The sequence below is a fragment of the Penaeus monodon genome, chromosome 10, assembly GCF_015228065.2.
Source record: "Penaeus monodon isolate SGIC_2016 chromosome 10, NSTDA_Pmon_1, whole genome shotgun sequence".
NCBI classification, from domain to species: Eukaryota; Metazoa; Arthropoda; class Malacostraca; order Decapoda; family Penaeidae; genus Penaeus; species Penaeus monodon.
Window position 1 is genome coordinate 4,157,483 of NC_051395.1, and position 15,000 is coordinate 4,172,482.

The window sequence follows — 15,000 nt, forward strand, 5'->3', positions numbered from 1 at the left end:
ATATTGATAATTTGGTAGTATGTACATCATACTTGTCATTTTTAGAATATTTTCCATTCCTACTGTCATTTTACAAGGGATATTGCTACAAAGGTCGTCCATAATTACCTTCATCAATAGTATCATATCTAATTAATTATGAAGTTACATTTAATACTTAATGCTCGTAACTCAGAAAACATTACTTTGTGCATTTGATGCTAATGTAATTCTTGTTATTCTGATTTCTACAGTAATGTAGAGTACATTATTCGTATAAGAAATATAAGAAACACGCCTATTTCTGTTCATACCCCTTTCTGTAGTAAATGATATTTTAAGTATGAAAACAAAAACAACCCAATCAAATGTAATCATAAACTTTATATTTCATTTTAAAGTAGGCTGCTATATGCGCGGATGGAAGTCAGATGTAAATCAGCAATAAGAAATATGTATATTTCTGTTCATACTTTTATCTGTAACGAATGATAATTTGAGGAAGAAAACGATTATTATTATTATTATTATTGTTGTTGTTGTTGTTGTTGTTGTTGTTGTTGTTGTTGTTGTTGTTGTTATTAACATTATAAGCGTTAGATTTTATTTGGAAATACTTTGAGCGTGAAAACTTATTTCTCTTATAAAGAGAAATAAATATAAAAAACTACAGAAAAGGTGCTTCTAAATAAAAAAAAATAATAGTAGTAGTAATAAATAAATAAAATAAAGTATGAAAATAATGCTATATGGAGATCTGGTAAAATTTTGCTATTGACTTATTACGGTAATAATCAAGAGATGCAACTTGTTGAAGAGAGACTGCAAGCATATAAATATTTTTATTTAAACGTGGATCCTCTCTTTGAAATACTTTCTTTTCTGGAAATCCATCTTGGCTAAGATGAATAATGAATTGTAAAATCATATTCAGCTTCCCTACATCGAAATTCACATTTTCTTCCTATTTTTTCATTAATATTAACAAATGCTACCCATTGACTATGGAATGCACCTTCAACCCCAAATTTCAGATTCAGTTCGAACAAATTTGACAAGGAATTGGCACGCTGTTTCGATGTTATTAGAAAAATGCTGCTGTGGGCGATCGATTGAGCGAAGGGGCAGTTCATTGGTTCATGGTGAAAACGTGTAAATGTACTAGAAATCGTATATCACTATGGTAATGTGCGGCGAAAAGGGTAAAAACTAGTTAACGATTATAAATATAATTATAATTTAATAATAATTATTTTAGTTTGATTCCATTTGTTACAATCGATATTCTTGGTGCGACATGTTGTCTGAATCATTTTGCTTCTAAATTATCCCGTGTGCAAGGAATGGCCGGGGTTTACCATCCACTGGCGGCGAGGGATTTGAGCGCAGGTCAGCAAGATTGCTAGACGAGATCGCTACTGCTGCACCGCACAGCATAAGTGGACAGAAAATGGGAAAATGAAGAAGAGAAGAAAAAGGAAAGGGGCAGAAAAAAAGACCATGCAAAATGAGTTGAGGCGAGGGATGAGGTCCAAGGTAGGGGCGATTCCCTACCTTGGGCCTCAGTCTCCATCTCCTAAGCTCCCCCAGGACAACAGCGAGCAAGGGATTAAGAAAAAGGGGAGGAGGAGCAGTGAAAAAAAAACTACGCATATATGTCCGGTATATATGAAACAAGGTCTTTCTTCCCTCGCGTAGGACCGACTCGGCACAACGGCCTTCATATAAAATAGAGAGACTTTCTGAATGCTGTAGCGGGACCCCAGGAGAGAGAAGAGTATAATGAAAATGAAAGTCCTGGCGATGGTTTCTCGAAAGTGTATTTCCTCGACCGACCCTAGGGTAAGTTAAAGGTACATATGGGTACACTTTTGAGTACACAGATTGGCGGTTTTATTTTCATGACTGCATGCAAGATATTTGCCAGACCTCTGTACTTACTGGAACTTGTTTGACTGGACCTTTTGTTCATGATAATTGATTAGCCCTGCAGTAGAGGGACAGTAAGTCATGGCAACAGTGGAAACTTTTCGTAGTTTGAACTTACAATAAATATTATTTTCAGTGGCTTAGTCACAATGAGACAATTCTCGTTTATTTATTTATTTATCTATTTTTCTTTCAGAAATTAGTCTCTAGAAGAGTTTACTTAAACGTTATTACAGTGCAGATACACCTTGATGGCTTAGAGGCAAACAATATTTGTAAGTAATTAGAGAGAGAGAGAGAGAAAATGCTCTACTTAGAAGATTGGCCAGTTCATTGATTATTTTCTGACAATTCTAAATCTTAATTCTTAATTCATTTCTGGAGTGATACCGTCATTTACATTTGGAATTTATCTGTAACTGAAATATCTCCTATTAGAAAACTGCCAGATAGCTGAATCCATTACGTTAAAACTGTTATATTTATTACGGGAGCGTTTTATATGAATTCTGTTTTATTTATGGCATTAATAAAGACATGAAATCAATTTTTTTTTTTTTTTTTACTTCTCCCAAACCACGGACCCCGATTATATGAATATTTTTTTGGAAAAACAAAATTAAGCATTTAGAAAATATATATTTGTTCACAGAATACAGAATACAAGCCCAGCTAATACTTTGCATATATATATACAGGCAATAAAATGTAAATTACCATAAATAATATCTTAATATATTATATATATATAATATATATTTATATATTATATATATAATATATATATATATATATATATATATATATATATATATATATATATATATATATATATATCATATATACATAAGATATATATATATATATATATATATATATATATATATATATATATATATATATATATATATAACACAACTGTAACGCTTTACCATTAAGGAAAAGTAAACATATGACGAATATATGGTAGTTTAAATACAGTATATGAAGCAGGAAAATTATTTACATGACTAACGGATATGTTAATTATATATTGTGTTTTTTTACCATCACGGTATTACATACCTTGTTTCTTTTTATTAATGGTTATGAAGCAAGCATTGACAAATATGTTTCACCTTAGCAAATAGCTTTGTTTTGCATTTGTAACATAAGATAAATCTCATGTTATTTGGCACACGCCCTAGTCTTCAAAAAGAATGTGTATTATATATATATATATATATATATATATATATATATATATATATATATATATATATACATATATATATATATACATATATATATATATATACATATATATATACATATATATATATATACATAATATATATTTATATATATATATATATATATATATATATATATATATATATATATATATATATTGCTTCTCTATTTCTGCGTTAATTATACTTGAGAAAAATATAATACATAAAATCTATTTCACTGGCTTCTTATTTCAAACGTATAAAAATATCAAAATTTATACATACATGCACCTTAATAATCTGCTTATGAGAATGTCCTTATCTTACTAAAACTACACTTTTGAAAGACAGATACTCATAATTATTCTACGTAATATCAATTAATTCGAGTAAAATGTGTATTCAAGATCATTACAATAGTGTTTAACACTGCAGATATTTATAAACATGAAAAATATATTTACACCTATATCTCCTTCATTAATCACAAACCGCGCTAACTCATTTCGCATAATCAGTATCCAACGAGAGGTTTATATGATTTTTATAAAATCGGTTTCTTAATCATAAATACAAATACAAAAAAGTATAAGATCTTCGGGTAAGAACACAGAAAGACTGAAAAATTGATACTTCAAAAAACTATTTTTTTCCCGCCAATCGTTGGTCATTTGAAGCTAATTTAAAAAGAGCTCCCACAAGGAATTTATATAAAATAAATCAGTCAAAAAACACAAGCTTATAAACACACACACACACACACACACACACACACACACACACACACACACACACACACACTTAAACTACTCTTTCAAAATTTGCAAAGAATTTGAAATACAATAGATCAAGGAACTATCTGGCTCGATATGAAATTTAGCAACAGAATCCATTCAAAGTGGCATTAAAAACTACATCATCATTAGGTAATCACAGTCAAGCAAAGTCAATGGGAAAAACACATGTAGAATCTACAGTGTGAGAATAAACTCGAGTATATAACCTAGAAGCATTGCACTGCGTATTATGTAAAATGTATGTTACAATGCGGGGAAAAAAAACATACATAGGAAGTCATTCAGCTATAGGAAGGTCACAAATAGTTAAATAGATTGAAAATTGAGATATTTATAAAACTGACATTAAATGCATATGAAGCAGATCAACAAACTGATAAAATAGACAAAAAGGATCATTAACACGGTTTGTCCTGATATACTTTCAGGTAATTTCAACTTTCATTTTTTTAAAATCAAATCGCCAATGAATTCTAAATTACGTTTTGAAGTTCGTTTCTTATGTATTCGTGATATCATGTTACTGTCCAGTATTGGCAGGAAAAAAATAATGTTTACATACCACTCTTCCCAGATACATTGCAAAGGAAACTTGTTACTATAAAATACAAATTAAAAAACATATCTAAAAACTGAAAAGACCCTCAAAAGAAAAAAAAAACGATCTCCACATCTTCAATTTTTTTCTTTCTTTTTTATAGATCTGCTTCTGACGATATTTCTTTGATGGAATATTTTTTTCTCCTTATCTCTTCGGGAATATCACTTTCATTATTTCTTGTCCTGGTAGCTTGCACAGATCCTTTTTCTCTTCTTTTTTTTAGTCAGGTAATTCTCTTAGATCCTCTTATCGGGTATATTTTCAAAGAAGATCCTTTTGGCGAGTATAACTTCCTCTTAGAAGATCTCTTTGCGGAAATCGAATCCATATTCATCACACTTATAGCGTAGAGTACGGGCAAGCGCTGGCGGTCCACAGTAAAACACGGTGATTTTTCCCTTCTGTTGGTTTAGCAACTGTTTGAAGACCTGTTGGTGCAAATTAATTGTTCTGTATGAGTCTTTTTTTCCCTATAGATAACTGATTAAATGTCTTGTTTAGCCAAGAAAAGAAGAGAAAAAAACTAAGTTTGTGAGTTTCCGATTGGTAGTTGAATACGTGTTGACTACTTCGTAAACATATATATATATATATATATATATATATATATATATATATATATATATATATATATATATATATATATATTTACTTATTTATCTATACACACATATATATATATATATATATATATATATATATATATATATATATATATATATATATATATATATATTATTTTTTTACATATAGGTATATAAACATGAACCTATCTTACATATAACTTATGAGCATCCTATATCTCGCACGCACATAATCAGATCACACAGTTATTATTAATAAAATTATACTTATAAATTAGAAAGCATAAAGTATACTTACTTTATCCCAATTTGGTCTTCCAGCATTTGTACGTGTCTTCAAACCCGTGATGAGATCTCGTTTTTCCTGGAAACAAGAGGAAGTTTCAGTACAAAGTTTCAGTACAAAGTCTCAGTACAAAGAGAAAGATATATTTATGTTTTCATAATATGTTAAATGATGCAGATATTTAATTCACTGTTCAGTAGTCTTGTATAATATTGCGGAAAAAACTGAATGAAGTATGGGTTTCCAATGCAGCATAAATGAATGAAAGTATACAGGTTTGTTTTCCTATTCCTACTAATAAAAAATAATCGAATTTCATCATACAGCTTTCTATAACTAATATCTCAAACACACACACACACACAAACCCTCAAACAGTCTCTTTATTTACCTTTTCGTGCAGTAAATCCAGAGCCAACTGAAGTCCCACGGCCTTCATGTCGGTCTTCTGAAGGGCTGAAGTGATGTACATGTGCATATCCAAGAATCTCTCCATCACGCCACCTTGTTCAGCCTGTTCGATCTCTAACTGAGACAGCAGGTTCACGAACCACTCGAATGAACGCTGGTCTCGGTTGATCCAGAAGAAGTCCACCTGAAGAGGAGAGGGGAGGGCGATCGATGAGTGGTGTTGCGAAAGAGGAAGGGATTGGTGGGTTGAGAGATCGTTACGTATGGAGGGAGGGAGAGGGAGGTCGATGAACGCTATGAATACGAAATGGAATCGAGTGTCAAGTGAGCATTTATTTTGAAATGATCACAGCGATTTGAAAAAAAGAGAGAAACTGCTACATGGACGAAATCGTGTTATAAACGATTACAGCCATTATCAAACAAGACCAAAACTGAGGCAACACAAACGACAATAAGCAATTGAAAAAAAAACAACAAAAAAACAGAGAAAACATCCCACACACCTTTCGAAGATTCATAACACTATCAGGCACATCGTTAGTCCATGAATAACTGCAACTGGGGCATATGTGACGAGCCTTCCAGTACTTGTGCATGATAGACTGCAGGATAGAGGCAAAGGGCGTGACCCCAATGCCTGTACCAATCAGCACTGCATGTTGAGCTCGGAAGATGTGGCTTGAAGGCGCGCCAAAAGGGCCGTCGACGTAAATCTGAGGGGAGAGAGAAAAAAAGGGAAATAGATTTTTTAAAACAGTTTTAAAAATCCAAAGGGGCCGTCGACGTAAATCTGAGGGGAGAGAAAAAACGGGGAAATTGATTTTTTTCATCTTTCAGACTTTTTTTCCAGACAGTTTTAAAAATTCAAGGGGACTGTTGACGTAAATCTGAGAGAAAAAAAGGAAATTGATTTTCTTAAACAGTTTAAAAAATCCAGTGGGACAGTCGACGTAAATCTCGGGGAAGAGGAGAGAGAAAAAGGGGGAACTGACTTTATTATCTACTTTTACACAGTTGTAGAAATCCATGACATTCACGTGAATATGAAAGAGTGAAAGTGGAATTCGGTCTTCATCTACAAGGCGTAGTCGAAGATATACAGAAATATATACAAATCTGGGGAACCTGAGGGTAAGAAATATTGAGCGGAGCCTCCGAAATCCTGAGGAAATAGCGACCCATAAAATACCGAAAATTGTCTTGAAATGCCAAAACCCACGTCAAAATACACCCCCAAAAAACACCCGAATTTTCGTTAACTACCAAAAACCAACTTAAAATATCCCCATAAAATCCTTTTTTTAAATTTATTTATTTATTTATCTATCTATCTATCTATCTATCTATCTATCTATCTATCTATCTATCTATCTATCTATCTATCTATCTATCTATCTATCTATCTATCTATCTATCTATCTATCTATCTACCTACCTATCTATCTATTTATTTATTTATTTTATTCTATTTATTTATTTATTTTCAAAATACCCTCCCCCCCACAAAAAAAAAGAAGAAAAAAAAAACAGAAATAACCCAACTCTATCAGAGAGAGAGAGAGAGAGAGAGAGAGAGAGAGAGAGAGAGAGAGAGAGAGAGAGAGAGAGAGAGAGAGAGAGAGAGAGAGAGAGAGAGAAAACATACCATCCTAAAAATGCCTTAAAATACCCCGAAATTCTCTTAAAACTACCAAAACCCACCTTATTTACCCCCCCCCCCCCCACACCGAAAAATGCCACAAATCACACACAAAAAAAAAAACGAGAGAACAAGCCCAAAATCACCCTCCCCCCCCCCAAAAAAAAAAAAAAAAAAAAAAAAAAAAAAAAAAAAAAAAAAAATCTCGTTAAAATCCCCCCCCCAATTTCTCTTCAAACGACCAAAAAAATCCCGAAGGCACAACTCACCACCAGAGGCTTCCCGACGGCGCATCCTCCCTCGGCAATCACCTCCTCCATCCTACTCTTCTTCCTCACTCGCCTCTCCTCCTGCCTCGATTTCCTCCTCTGGCGCTGCTCCTCCTGGCTCACGGCGTAGCTCTTTCTGCCCTCCTCGACTGCAAGCACGGTCTCTGCATTGGCTGGTTGAGGTGGCAGTCAGAAAAAAAAAGAGAAAAAGAGATATAGGAAGATGAAGAAAACGAAGAGGAAGAAGAAAACGACGACGACGAAGAAGAAGAAGAAGAAGAAGAAGAAGAAGAAGAAGAAGAAGAAGAAGAAGAAGAAGAAGAAGAAGGAAGAAGAAAAAGAAGAAAACGATGAAGAAAAAGAAAACAAAAAGCAAAAAAAAAGAGAAAGAAAGAAAGAAAAAAAACTGACCATAGGAGAAAACCAAAACAACAACAGTTCGAAAAAATCCACGTCCCTATTCAAGCACCTTCCGATTAAAGAGAGAGAGAGAGAGAGAGAAAAAAAAAAACTACTACTACTACTACTAATAATAATAATAATAATTAAAGGAATAAATAATAATAATAAGTAAATGATAAATAAAACCCACTACTACTACTACTACTACTACTAAAAAATAACAAAAAGTAAATGAATGAATAAAATCCACTACTATTACTACTACTACTACTACTACTACTACTAATAATAATAATAATTAAAGGAATAAATAAAATCCACTACTACTACTACTAATAATAATAATAATAACAAAAGGTAAATGAATGAGATCCACTTACCCTTCCCGACGGTCTCCGCCAGGGCCTCCTCCTCCTCCTCCTCACCCTCGGATTCCGAAGGCAGGTCCAGTGTGATGATCTTCGGTTTTCGTCTCATGTACCTTTTAGGAAGAAGGAAAATGGGATGATTGGGAGAAGATGAGGAGAAAAGAAGAATGTGGGAATGAATTTGCGGGAGATATATTTCAGTTAAGTGTGAGAGGGATATGATAACAAAGGCACGTAGGTGTACGTAGGTATTCATACACGCAAGGGTATTTAAAAGTAGACATACAAGTGGACATACATACGCACGCACGCACGCACGCACACACACACATACACACACACACACACACACACACACACACACACACACACACACACATTTTTTTTTTCTTTTTTTTATCCATTTATTTATCTTTTTTATGTGCCTTACCTAAAGCTCTTTGCAAGCTCTCTTCTCGATGGCATTTGGACGTCACCATCTAGAGTCGCCTGCAGAGCTTTACTCAAAGTGCTTTGGTTGAACTTCTGGTCAGACTTTGGACGGAAATTGTTCAGCATTCTGAAAACATTAAGTAAGTGAGTATTTCTTGTGCCATTACGTGTACATCTATGACGAACGAGACTAGTGAAACTAAGAGATTATAACAACAAAGTTTTTTTTTTTTTATTCTTATATGTATCATTTTTTCTGTCCTTTCACTTCCACTTATTTTAACGACCCCACAACCAATTACATAAAAAAACGAAACAGATGTCGCTTCACAAAAACAAAAAAACATCAACAACAAAGGTCTTACATGTGATTCTTCTTCCTCCTCTCAACCTTCCTGTCGAAATCAGGAACCGACTGCGACTTCATGAGCATTTTCTTCCCGTTGACGTTGTTGTGAACCAGGCTGGGCGCCGACTGGTTCTTGTGGTTCGCCAGGAGCTTGTAGTTCTTCGGGGGAGCCGCGGCTGCCTCTTGGTCCACCGCGTTCCCGTTGGTGTCATGTTCGAATCCCTCGTTGGTGTAGCCATTCTCGACCGTCTGCTCGTTGCTGCAGGACGCGCCTTCTGCAACGGTGATTTTCGGTTTTTATTCGTACTTCAAGGGTTCAGTATTGCTGTTTTACTGATACATTTACTATTATTATTATTATTATTATTATTATTGTTATTATTATTATTATTGATATCAACGATCCGGCACAACGCAAATAATTTCTTAGGTGAGAGTTTTTCTTACCTGTAGAAGCAACTTCGTTCGTAATTGCAAGCTTACTGGAATTATCGTGTGAATGCAATTCACTGCTCGGATGCATCCTCCTGTATGAACAACGAAAAAAATATAGAACTTAAAGTCATATGCTACGTTATAGGAAAGTAGATACATCAATAAGATTTTAAATGACAAAAAAATCCACAGCACACTCACGACCCAAACTTCGGCACAGCGAACGAACCGGCGAACGAAACACTACTGAATACCGATAAAAAAAATAACAACAGAACATAGAAGAAAGACCTAAAAACAACATTACTTACACCTCCACATTCTCGCCGTCAGCCATGAACACAGACACAGAGGATGTTTGCCCCTGGATCTCGCACCTCTGTCTCTCGCACCTCAGCTGTTCGCGTTCAAAGTATCCGTAGAGCCTGTTAGTCCATTCTCCAACGGCGCGGATGTGTAACCAAACGGCGTCTGTTCAGAGAGGGTGTAGTTCCATCAGTTACTTTATGAATGGTGATGTGGTTATTGTGAAGTATATAACGATGCAGGGTGTCCATTTAGAGGAGAGTTATATAGCTTTTAGATTATTCATATGGCTATAATATGAATAATAATGAGTGCTTGTGATGAGACTGCACTTCTCCGGCCATTGTAAAAAAAAAAAATAAATAAATAAAAATAAATAAATGAATAAAAATATACCAACTGTAAGAAATTCCCAAAAAGTTATATTTCACATAAACCAGCCGACAGGGCTTTTTAAGCATCTGCTACGGGAACGATAACAGCATTCACGCTAACAACACCAACAAACCACGCCGCCAGCTCCGTACCTCCTTGCTCTGGTGCCGAAGATATGGTGAAGGGATGCCACTCGTACTTAGCAATGGCAGGGATGTTGACAAACACGTAGTCTCCGGGATGGAACTGGAAACCTCCGGGTCGCTTGATTACCAAATGGATCACCTTAGACGGCAGCAGAACACCCGAGCTAATTGCAAACAGAAAATGAATGATTAAAAGCTAAGGGGGGAGGGGAGGGGGGATTATTAATCTTTGTTGATAAGAGGTAATTAATATCTTTTTCTTTTGACAATTATGGATTTTTTATTTAAATTAATTAACTGATTCCAGGAAATATATTTCCCAAATTCGATTAATTTTTATCTCCAACTCCATTTTCGCACTGATTAAAAAGAAATAGAAAAAGAAAAAAACAATAACAAAAACAGGAGACAGGAAAGAACAAAGCTATAAAATGCGACGTATTCCTATCACCTTGTCCATAAAAAAAAAAGAAAAAAGAAGAAAAAAAATCGATCACATTCTTACACGCACAACACGCACCTCCTCCTCCTCACCGCCACCACCAAACCCACCTAATATACGTCTTGCCATGGCCTGTACGTAGCCTGAACGTACGGTGGACTCTCTCGATAACGAAGATGATCCCTGGAGCTACGAACCATTTCCAAAAGTTGGGTCCGTGGAGGATTGTGAGGATCCAGAAAGCCACGTACAGCAGGTGAGTCCAGTAGAACACCTGTTGGGAAGGGAGGCTTGCATTATTTACGTTTGTTTATTTGAAAATATACAGATAAACAAATAAAATGGTTTGCTTGTTTAATTGTTTGTTTAATGTTTAATTGTTTATTTGTTTATCTGTTCGTTTTCTGTAAGAAGATCGAGGAAGGTGAACAATACAAAATATCTTAAAAAACGATACCAAAATAAGTAACCATATAATAAAATACCACAGAATACCTTGAAAAAAACAAAACGAAAATGCCAATTTGGTACGAAGGTACCAAATTAGCACACACACAACTACCGGAGACCCAAACTAACGAACATCCCAACCTAACGAACACCCCACCTAACGAACACCCCAACCCCACAACAACCCAAACAACCACATTCCTCACCTCAAAGTACCCAGACTTGCGGACGAAGGGCAGCGAGCAGATCACCATGAGGGTCAGTATGATCATGAGGGCGATGCCGGTGGGGTTGGCTATGCCCTCCAGCAACCCAAACATCTCCGGTTCCATCGTGAACAACCACTCTGCCAAAGTGTACTCTGAGGCCGGCGCGACAACCAGCGCTGGAACAACCAAGTGGAAAATGAGAAGAGGAGAAAAAGGGAAAGGAAAAAAAAGAGAGAGAGAGAGGGAGAGAGCGAATGAATGAGTTAGAAGGAAGAAAAGAAAATGACAAGGGAAAATTTGAGTGAAACAGAGTAGAATGAAGAAGAGAAAGATTGGAGAGAAAATTAAGGAAATTGGAAGGGGAAAAAAATAGTAAAAGAGTAAGTATATAGTTTAAAAAGAAAGAATAAAAGAGAAAAAAGCGAGGCTTGGTCCTCATTGTAAAGAGATCGTTATATAGCAATTCAGGATAACGAGAGTATTTTTTTTTATTCTGACTGAACGTATTAAGAAGAAATATAAAAAAAAGAAAAGAAAAAAAGGGCAGTTTAAAACGAAATATAGTATATACATTGTGAAAGCGAGAAAAATATATAGTAAGAAAGATCAGGCATAAATAAATAAACACTAACTTTCGTGTATTAGTGATAACGTGAGACTAAAATGACAATAAAAACGTAACAGTGACACTATCATCAACATTCAAAAAAAAATCTGCAATTGATATTTAATAATGGCAATAAATCCAAGTTTGGTCGTAATCCGAGAGAAAGATTTGGTAATCAGAAAATAAAAGAACAGTCAAGGCTGGGAAATGACACACAGCTTAATAAAATAAAAGAGCGGAAAGAAAAACGATTGGTAATAAACATGAGAAAGAAATATAAATGAAAGGAAGATATTAGACCCAGGAAAATCATCATCATCATCATCATTATAATCGTTATTACTATTCCTACTATTACTATTATCATTATTATCATCACTATCATCACTATCATTATCATCATTGTCATTCTCATTATTATCATCACTACTATCATCAGTATTACCATCCTCATCATTACCATAATGATTACCACGATCATCATCCTAACTATAGGAAGAAGAAGAAAAGAAAGAAAAGAGAAAACGAAGAAGAAGAAGAAGAAGAAGAAGAAGAAGAAGAAGAAGAAGAAGAAAAGAAAAGGAATAAGAACAAGAACAAGAAAAAGAAAAAGAAAATGAAAAAGGAAAAGCAGAAAGAAAAAAAAGATAAAATGAAAAAGAAATAGAGGAGGAAGAAGAAAAAGAAGAAAACGATGAAGAAAATACACCATATCTACTTACAAAAGTTGAGTAGATGCATCAGCGTGTGTACCAAGGAGAAGATGAAGATGAGCCAACCGCACAGTTTATGCAGATAGAGATGCTGGTCCAGCGGCAAAAAGGCAGAAGCTCCCAGTGACCTCAGATACGTGATACACTGTCGCAACATCAGCACCAGGACGAACATGCAGTTGAAGTTCAGACACTGACCTGGAAGGGAAACGAACGAACGTGTGATAAGAGATGTGTGGTAGAAGAGATTACGCAAGTGACTCACTGATTGGAAAAAACAAAAACAAAAACAAAAAACTTACAGTTTTTTTTCATGATACGGAAGGGAATTGCTTTATTCTGATTGTAAAGCTTATTGTGATTTAATTAATTAATCACCCAGGAATCAATATAGTACATGATTCGTAACTTGATAATGAACAAATAGAGGCACTAGTTTTCCCGGGTGTGTTTTGGACTAGTATGTTTCATCGTGTGTGTGTGTGTGTGTGTGTGTGTGTGTGTGTGTGTGTGTGTGTGTGTGTGTGTGTGTGTGTGTGTGTGCGTGTGCGTGTGCGTGTGCGTGTGCGTGTGCGTGTGCGTGTGCGTGTGCGTGTGCGTGTGCGTGTGCGTGTGTGTGTGCCTGTGCGCGCGTACTGAACCCTCTCTCCCCATCCATTCATTCACCCGCCCACCACGCCCACCACGCCCTCAAAAGCCAGCAACCGGCAAGAGCGGAGACCCACCACAGGCTCTGGCGAAGATCGTGTACCAATTTTGCTTTCTGTATTCGATGGCGCGGGAGATGAACAGACCCAAGTTGATGGCTATGTACACCAGGAGGAAGATCAGGTAGACGTAATTGTTCTTCAGATAAGGCAACGTCAGCTGATAAGGCCTCAGCTTGGCCACGCGTTTCCATATCGACTCCTTCTCCGTCCGGATGTTGGGGGGGACAAGCCAGCGGTCGATGCTGTGGGACGGAAATGCACCTTGGGATTAGGCTGAGACCAGGATCTGTGTAGCTTGTTGGTGGATTTTTTTCTGGGTGTGGTTTTAACGTATAGGAGAAAGGACTGGCATGTATTCATAAAAAAAAACATAAAAAAAAACACGAGAGGGAAGTGCTATACACTTCCGTGTCGTTTGCAGAGAGAACGAATATGAGAAGGAATGGTTATATATCCATTCGATAAAATGGCTGATAAAGCAAGGTTTAAAGTCTTCGTTATCTAATTTTTCTTTGTGGCCTTAGCAAAGAAAAGAACGGGACTCGTTGGTGGCCATACGAGGACGAGAAACTATGAGACAACATTCTAAAAATTCTAAAATGAGAGTGCAAAAAGAGAGAGAGAGAGAGAGGGAGAAGAGAATGATCATACTCCTCTTCCTCTCGCTCCTTCTCCTACAACATCTACTAGCAATAAACCACGACGACTTCAAATGAAAAAAAAAAATTAAACCGCGAAGGAGAAGCCCCCCAGCAGCTCACCTGATCGACAGGTTCTCCAGCAGGCCGTCGTGTTTCTCCAGCTGCGCCTTCAGGGACTCGTAGGTGATGGCGCCCGTCCTCTGCGTGTCGGCGTCCTCGAACAGCGCCAGGGTCAGGTCCTCGATCTGCTCGTCGCTGAACTTCATGCCATTCTCCTCCATGCACGCCTTCATGACCTTCTGCAGCTCGCTTTGCTGGATCAGCCCGTCCCCTGGAGGAGAGGGAAAGGTAGTTATCACAGAGGAGAGAAAAAAAAAAAAAAAAAAAAAAAGGGAACTTTTTTATCTTCTCTATCATCAGTCTGTATCAGAACAACAGAACATCCCTATCAGAACAGACCTATATCTCTTCCTCCGGAACAAAACTATATCCTCAGAAACCCCCTCCCCCTCACCCCACGCACCCACTGCATCCAAAACAAACCTCACATTTCCTCCATCACGAACCCTATCACAACCACAACCCTCGAACACTCTCCACCTCTTAAAACCTCCTCCTCCTCTTTCTCCTCCTCCTCTTCCTCCTCCTCCTCTTCTTCCTCCTCCCCCTCCCTTTCCCCTTCCTCCTCCCCCTTCCCCCCCTC

At 36.3% G+C, this 15,000-nt stretch overlaps 1 protein-coding gene across 1 annotated transcript in view; it reads right to left on the reverse strand.

Annotated features, from left to right (window-relative positions):
- Positions 1 to 3,782: 3,782 nt before the first annotated feature.
- LOC119577779 (NADPH oxidase 5-like) overlaps positions 3,783 to 15,000 on the reverse strand; it is a 107,891-nt gene continuing 96,673 nt past the window's right edge. Inside the window, exons 7-22 of the mRNA XM_037925345.1 lie at positions 14,418 to 14,628; positions 13,672 to 13,898; positions 12,956 to 13,144; positions 11,624 to 11,802; positions 11,078 to 11,241; positions 10,532 to 10,689; positions 10,010 to 10,169; positions 9,711 to 9,790; positions 9,280 to 9,538; positions 8,913 to 9,041; positions 8,495 to 8,595; positions 7,713 to 7,876; positions 6,308 to 6,517; positions 5,782 to 5,985; positions 5,403 to 5,468; positions 3,783 to 4,948 (exon numbers count right to left, since the gene is read on the reverse strand). Of these exons, the coding sequence (XP_037781273.1) occupies positions 4,817 to 4,948; positions 5,403 to 5,468; positions 5,782 to 5,985; positions 6,308 to 6,517; positions 7,713 to 7,876; positions 8,495 to 8,595; positions 8,913 to 9,041; positions 9,280 to 9,538; positions 9,711 to 9,790; positions 10,010 to 10,169; positions 10,532 to 10,689; positions 11,078 to 11,241; positions 11,624 to 11,802; positions 12,956 to 13,144; positions 13,672 to 13,898; positions 14,418 to 14,628 (2,633 nt within the window). The 3' untranslated portion in view covers positions 3,783 to 4,816. The remainder of the gene's footprint in view (positions 4,949 to 5,402; positions 5,469 to 5,781; positions 5,986 to 6,307; positions 6,518 to 7,712; positions 7,877 to 8,494; positions 8,596 to 8,912; positions 9,042 to 9,279; positions 9,539 to 9,710; positions 9,791 to 10,009; positions 10,170 to 10,531; positions 10,690 to 11,077; positions 11,242 to 11,623; positions 11,803 to 12,955; positions 13,145 to 13,671; positions 13,899 to 14,417; positions 14,629 to 15,000) is intronic.